The sequence below is a fragment of the Serinus canaria genome, chromosome 2 (assembly GCF_022539315.1).
Source record: "Serinus canaria isolate serCan28SL12 chromosome 2, serCan2020, whole genome shotgun sequence".
NCBI lineage: Eukaryota > Metazoa > Chordata > Aves > Passeriformes > Fringillidae > Serinus > Serinus canaria.
In genome coordinates, this window is record NC_066315.1 from 1030523 (window position 1) to 1036528 (window position 6006).

A 6006-nucleotide genomic window follows, 5' to 3' on the forward strand; every position below is an offset into this window, starting at 1 on the left:
CAGAAAAGAGCTTAATCTGACAGTGTCTGTCACCACTGTCCCTGTCCTCGCTGTCACCCCTGGTCACACATGGCAGGGGGCCCCGGCCCTGTGGCCCTGCTGACCGCCGGTGACCAGCACACCCTGGGCACTGCAGCGCGCTGGGCTGGGCTCCTGGCCAGATTCATCCCCCTGGAACGTCCCTCCGTGCCAGCCCCTGGTACGCCCAGGGCAGCTCCCATAAAAGCGCTGCCGGCGCGCTGGGGAGCAGGAGCAGGATCCAGGATCCAGGAGCGCCATGGGGCCGTGCCGAGCGCTGCCACCGCTGCTGCTGCTGCTGCTGGGGCTGGGGCTGGCTGGAGCCTCCACGGCAGAGCCACGCGGATCCACGCTGGGACAGGATGGAGCCACGCTGGGACAGGATGGAGCCACGCAGGGACAGGGTGGAACCGCGGTGTCCTCGTCCCCGCCGCGGTCCCTGAGCTACGGGGACGTGGTGGCGGCGGCCGTGGAGCTGCTCAACGCCAGGGCCGTCAGTCCCTTCGTGCTGCGGCTGCGGGAGGCTCAGCCCCGGCCCGGCTGGGTGAGTGCTGAGCTCTCCCTTTCCAGGGGAAGCTCCAGGAGTGGGCACTGCTGGATCTGGCCCTGCTCAGGGGGGATCTGCCCCATTTTGGGGCTGAGCCCTGAGGGGCTGAGCCTGACCCATTCCAGGCTGGATGTGGCCCCTCTTGGGGCTGGTTCTGGCCCGTTGTGGGGCTGGGCACTGGGGGGAGGTGGATCCCTAATGGATCCTGTCCCTTTTCCCAGCCCTCGGACCTGCAGAGCCGGCAGGAGCTGAGCTTCACCCTGGAGGAAACCACGTGCAGGACACCGGGAATGACCACCAGCAACTGCAAGAGCCGCTGGCTCGGGGTGAGGCTTCGTCCCGTGGGAACCGGGAATTATCCAGTGGGGAAACTGAGGCACGAGGGGCTTGGGCTCTCCTGTGTCCCCTCTGTGCCCCACAGGTGGTGACCTGGTGCCAGGGCTCCGTGTTCCTGGAGGGGCAGCAGCCCACGGTGGAGCTCTCCTGTGAGAAGGCGCCGGCCGAGGTGAGAAGGGGCTGGAATGGCTCCGTGTCCCCCTGGCGGTCGGGGGTCCCCCAGGTCCCCTCCTCATCCCCCCCCGCCCCCCAAGTCTGACCCTGCTCTTTGTTTTCCCAGCTTGGCCACATCTGGAAATCCAAGATCAAGGATTTCTTTGGCAAGGTCAAGCAGCGTGTCCGGGGATTCTTCCAGTGCGGGCGGATCTGGATCCGGGACAGGCTCAACCTCAAGGCACCCAGACCCTGAGGGGTGACACTGCTGTGCCCCCACCCTCTGTCCCCACCCTGTGCCCCCTCCCCAGGTGCTTCACTTCAATAAAGGTCCCTGCATCACTCCCAGTGTCACCCTGATTGTCTCTGCACCCCAGTGGGGACCCCTGAGCACTCCCGGCCCCCCCAGATCCCCCCATGCCCAGCCAAGGAGCTGTGAGAGCTGGGAATACCATGGGGGTCATGAATGGGGGGGTGTCACGAGTGGGGGGCCCTGTCTGGGGCAGATCTGGGGTCCCTCCACCTCTCAAAGGCCGTGGAGAGGTAAAGGGGACCCCCCTGCAGGTGCTGCCACCTCGGGACCCCCCGACGGCCCCTCCCCACCTCCAGCTGCTTCCCGGCCCTGCCGTGCCGTTCCCTGCCACTGTCACCACAAGGGGGACACGAGGATGGGGACGGTGCTGGTGACTGAAGGTCCCGGGGGAGCAGGAGCAGCTCCCCAAAATGGGCACAACACGGGCACCACCGAGCTCTCCTCCTGGCACCGGCCCCCTGCAGCGACTTGGAGCCCTGGGATTGTCCTTCCCTGTCCCCAGGACACCCTTGGGGTCCCCCGGAGCCTGTGGGGTCCCCACAGAGGGTTTGTGGGGTACAGACCCGCAGGAATATTGGGGGGACAGGAGGGACACCCCCAGGGGGCTGCAGCCATGACGCTGCTCCAGACACTTTTGGGGCACGGGGGTCCCCGAGCCCCCCAAATCTGCACCCACAATGTCCCTGTCCCAAACCGGGTCCACCGTGGGGGTCCCCTCGGGACCTGAACCCCACCAGCCCCTCCCCTGCAGCTCCCTGGAGGGCTCACTGTGTCCCCTGCGTCCCCTCCCCACCTCTCTTTGCCATCACTGCTGGCTAGGGGGGACAAGATGCAGTGGGGACAATGCCACCACGGGGACAATGACTCTGTGGGGACAGTGACACCCTGGGGCTGACGGTGGCCCCTTTTTTGGGTGGGGTCCTGGGGGCTCCTCAGAGCGAACCCCTCCCTGTCTCCAGTCCGACTCCACGTCCCCTTGAGGACGGACAGCCCCGTGTCCCAGCCGCGCCTCAGTTTCCCCGTGTGACAGAGACAGGAGGACGCGGTGCCCGCACGGCCACTCCCGGTGGCTCCTTTATTGCTCAGCCCAGCCCCACGGAGCCCTTCAGGCGGACGTCGAACTTGACCCTGGGCCGGAAGCGCCGGACCTTCCTCAGGAAGCGCCCGAAGCGGCCGCGCTGGATCAGAACCGGCTGCCGGAGGGATGGGGGGGTCAGGGGGTGCGGGGGTGCGGGACTCTCCCTTGGGAGCACAGCCGGGACCCCTCCCAGGGCTCCCCGCAGCTGGAAACCCACCCAGGACCCCGCACCAGGGACCCCATCCCCAGGATCCCACCCAGGACCCCGCACCAGGGATCCCATCCCCAGGATCCCACCCAAGATCCCACACCAGGGACCCCCATCCCCAGGTCCCACTCCAGGGACACCACTCGTGTCCCCACCCCAGGGACCCCACACCTGGGACACTCTGCACCCCATATCCAGAATCCAACACTTGGGACCCCACGCACGTCCCCAAGCCCAGACCCCACCCAGGACGCCCCACCTGGGGCCCTGCACCCCACACCCAAAGCCAGGACCCCCCTCATGGGACTCTGCACCTGAAACCGCCCACCCAGGACCCCCCACCCTCCCGTGGAGCCATCGCGGGGGTGCGGAGCCCCCGGGTGTCCCTTTTGGGGGACGCGGGGCAGGCGGGGACCCTCAGGGACCCTCAGGGACCCTCCCCACCCCTCCCAGCCCCGGCTCCCCCCCACTCACGTCGGAGGAGGCGTCGGAGCAGCCCAGGTCGATCTCGGGGGAGTCCTGCCGGAACAGCACCGACCCCGAGCACTCCTTGATGACCTGGGGGGACACGCGGTGTCACCTGGGGATGGCAGCGGGCCCCCGTGCCCCCTTCCTCCCGCTCCTCCTCCTCCTCACCCCGTTCTCCTTGAAGTCGCAGTCGTCGGGGTTGGCGCGGGCGCTGGCGGCGCAGTCCGTCTCCATCATGCTGAAGTTGAGTCTCCGCAGCGAGCTCAGCTCCACGTCCTGGGGACACGCGTGGGTGGGAGGTGACAGGAGAGGGGTCAGCAATCGGGTGGCACTAGGAGGGGGTCACCAGTGGGGTGGCAATCCGGGCCAGCGCTGAGCAGTGGCAAGGGGGGGGATCATGAGGGGTGTGTGACAAATGGGGGGTCACGAGTGGGCGGCACTCACGAGTGGGGTCGGCACTGTGCGCCCCGAGTGGGGTACCACGAGTGGGGGAACAGAAAGAGGGGTCAAGGTCACAAATGAGGGGTCCCGAGCGGGGGGCACTCACCAGGGAGGACTCAAGGTCGGGCTGGGCAGCCCCAGTCAGGCACCACGAGTGGGGTGGGGGTGTCACCCGTGGGGGGTCCCGGGTGGGGAGCACTCACCGGGCCAGGCTCGGGCTCCGCGCTGAGCAGCCTGAAGGTGTTCTGCACCTCGGGCTGCTCGTTGTAGGCATCCACGGCCTGCGCCAGCGCCTCGGTGTAGGAGAGGGACGCCGGGGCGGGGAGGGCGCAGGCCCCCCCCAGCACCGCCAGCACCAGCACCCACGAGCTCGGCATCGCTGTCCCCACGGCCACCCCCGGGCCCCTTTTATCCCCCACGGGAGGTTGGGGACCCGCCCCGGGGCTGCCCCTTGGGAAACGCCCGGCCCCAAGCCGCAGAGTGGCCGTTCTTTCGGGGGGATGTGCGGGGCGGGGGGGTCCCCGTGATGGGCGGTGGCATCTGAACCCCTCGGGGTCCCCACCCTCGGGAGCCCCTTGGCTGGGCTCGGGGGGTTTGGGGGCCAGGACCCCTCGGGTGGTGACACGTTGTCCGTGTCAGGTCGGTGCCCGCGGGGTTGCACAACCCCAAAGTTGCTCCATCGCTGTTGCCCAAGGCCGAGGGTGCCCCCGGGTCCCCCGAACCGTCACCCGCACACACGCACACGTCCGACCCCGAAATCTCTTTATTGCAGCTCCGCTGGGGACAGGGAGCGGCGGGACGGTCCCTGCAGGGACGCACTGGGAGGGGGCCGAGGCCGCAGGGGGGGCCCCGAGGATGATGATGAGGATGAGGAGGACGAGTGACCTGGGTTGGTGCCAGGGGAACGGGGCAGGGCGCTGTCACCGAGCTGCTGCGGGGAGAAATAAAGGGGGAGGGGGTTTCACTCCAGAGACAAAAAAAACCCCCGAAGTGAGGGGGACGCGTGTCCCAGCCCCAGGATGCGCTCCCGGAGCCCTCACCGGCTCCCGGCCGCACTCCACCATCGACAGCGGCACGTCGGGCAGGAAGGTGAACACGGACACCTGGGCCGAGCAGCGCTGCACCTGCGGACAGAGCGGCCTCAGCACGCCGGGGACCCCCCGCGGCCCCGGGTTTGGGGGTCCCACCCCACGCTCACCCTGCCCGGGCGGCCCCGGCAGCCGCGGGGGTCCGGGGCGGGCTTGGGGCAGGGCGGCTGCCGGGCCGTGAAGTTGATGCTGAAGTGGGTCCCCCAGTCGAAGCTCTGTCGGGAGAAAAGCTCCGTGGGGCCCCGCACGGGATGGGTGCCGGAGCCGGGAGCACCCCCCGCACCCCTTTTCCTACCGTCCGGGCCACTCCCAGCAGCCGCAGCAGCCGCAGCTCCTGCCCGTGCGTCTCCAGCACGGAGCGCGCCAGCTCCCGGGGCGCGGGCATGGCCGGGGGCACGGCCGGGGCCAGGGCAGCGCCCGCCGCCAGCAGCACGGCCCCCAGCAGCAGCGCCATGCGGGCGGCACCCCGGCAATGAGCCCCCGCCTCGGCAGCAGCGCCGGGCTCGGGCTCGGCCCTCGGCTCGGGGCCCCCGGCTTCGGCTCCAGGATAAACAGCGGCCCCCGTGCCGCGGGAAGGGATCGGGTTGCCGGTGTTTTCCTTGGCCCGGTGCCGCGGGGGAGCGCGCCTGGACCTGCAGGGGATGCGGCGATGCTGGAGCTCGGCGGGGCCGATCCCCCTCCGCGGCCCCTTCCCTGTGCCTGCTCCCGGCTTCTGGGAGCACCGGTGCCACCGAGATCCTGCTCCTCCCGAGCTGGGAGCCACAGCATCCTCCTACTGCCCACAGAGAGAAGAACCAGGAGCCCCCTCCCCTCTTCCAGTTTCTTTACACGATTTGGGGTTTTAAAAATCCCTCTCACCCTGCTCAGATTCCTCCAAACACCCCAGGCCCAGGTTTTCCCTGGATTCAGGAACACTGTGTACCGAGGACTGCACTGTGTGTATCCTGCTCTCCCAGTTTGCCTTCCCTGGGTGAGCAACTCTCATTTCCCCAAAATTAAGGATTTTCCTGTTGCCGTTGGAGCTAGGAGCTCCCCTTTCTCCTCGCTTTATCCACAATGGAAAAGCAAAGAAATCCCTGGGGAAGGAATCCCGGGAAGCCCATCTGGGAGACACCTGAGCCTCCCGGGATCCCTGGGCCTGGGAACAGCGCTCTGGAAGCCCTGGGGCCACTGACAGCCCTGGGGTCAGGAGAGCTGCTGCTCTTCCAGAGGTATTTGTTCCAATATTCCCATTCCTACGGACACAAGCCCCAGGTGGGAGACGGTGGGAGGGAAAAGGGATAATGGAACACCAGGAGAGCAGCTCACCAGAGCTCCCTTTGCCCATGGAGACCATCGGGATGGGTCCTGGAGAAG

General features: G+C 68.2%; 3 protein-coding genes across 3 annotated transcripts; 1 reads left to right on the top strand and 2 right to left on the bottom strand.

Moving 5' to 3' along the window:
* The first annotated feature begins 277 nt into the window (after positions 1-277).
* Positions 278-1310, top strand: LOC103813032 (cathelicidin-B1-like). The gene is made up of 4 exons (XM_009086242.2): positions 278-562; positions 787-891; positions 987-1070; positions 1182-1310. Exons 1-4 carry the CDS (start codon positions 278-280, stop codon positions 1308-1310), a joined length of 603 nt encoding a protein of 200 aa, XP_009084490.2.
* Positions 1311-2413: 1103 nt separating this feature from the next.
* CAMP (cathelicidin antimicrobial peptide) lies at positions 2414-3970 on the bottom strand. Its single transcript, XM_009085744.4, has 4 exons — positions 3766-3970; positions 3290-3397; positions 3128-3211; positions 2414-2560 (listed from the first exon to the last, which is right to left on the bottom strand). Exons 1-4 carry the CDS (start codon positions 3937-3939, stop codon positions 2450-2452), a joined length of 477 nt encoding a protein of 158 aa, XP_009083992.3. The 5' UTR covers positions 3940-3970; the 3' UTR covers positions 2414-2449.
* LOC127059173 (basic proline-rich protein-like) lies at positions 3971-5418 on the bottom strand. Its single transcript, XM_050970408.1, has 4 exons — positions 4946-5418; positions 4761-4865; positions 4603-4686; positions 3971-4493 (listed from the first exon to the last, which is right to left on the bottom strand). The coding sequence occupies exons 1-4, from the start codon at positions 5416-5418 to the stop codon at positions 3971-3973; spliced, it is 1185 nt and encodes a 394-aa protein (XP_050826365.1).
* Between the last annotated feature and the right edge of the window lie 588 nt (positions 5419-6006).

Excerpts from the sequence above, each read along its gene's own strand:
- LOC103813032 (XM_009086242.2), top strand. The coding sequence starts at position 278 with ATGGGGCCGTGCCGAGCGCTGCCACCGCTGCTGCTGCTGCTGCTGGGG. Across the intron at positions 892-986 it reads GCAAGAGCCGCTGGCTCGGG|GTGGTGACCTGGTGCCAGGG; the intron begins GTGAGGCTTCGT and ends TGTGCCCCACAG. Across the intron at positions 1,071-1,181 it reads GTGAGAAGGCGCCGGCCGAG|CTTGGCCACATCTGGAAATC; the intron begins GTGAGAAGGGGC and ends TTGTTTTCCCAG.
- CAMP (XM_009085744.4), bottom strand. The coding sequence starts at position 3,939 with ATGCCGAGCTCGTGGGTGCTGGTGCTGGCGGTGCTGGGGGGGGCCTGC. Across the intron at positions 3,398-3,765 it reads CGGAGCCCGAGCCTGGCCCG|GACGTGGAGCTGAGCTCGCT; the intron begins GTGAGTGCTCCC and ends GCGTGTCCCCAG. Across the intron at positions 2,561-3,127 it reads GCTCCGACGCCTCCTCCGAC|CCGGTTCTGATCCAGCGCGG; the intron begins GTGAGTGGGGGG and ends TCCCTCCGGCAG.
- LOC127059173 (XM_050970408.1), bottom strand. The coding sequence starts at position 5,418 with ATGCTGTGGCTCCCAGCTCGGGAGGAGCAGGATCTCGGTGGCACCGGT. Across the intron at positions 4,687-4,760 it reads GCCGGGGCCGCCCGGGCAGG|GTGCAGCGCTGCTCGGCCCA; the intron begins GTGAGCGTGGGG and ends CTCTGTCCGCAG. Across the intron at positions 4,494-4,602 it reads TGGAGTGCGGCCGGGAGCCG|CAGCTCGGTGACAGCGCCCT; the intron begins GTGAGGGCTCCG and ends TTCTCCCCGCAG.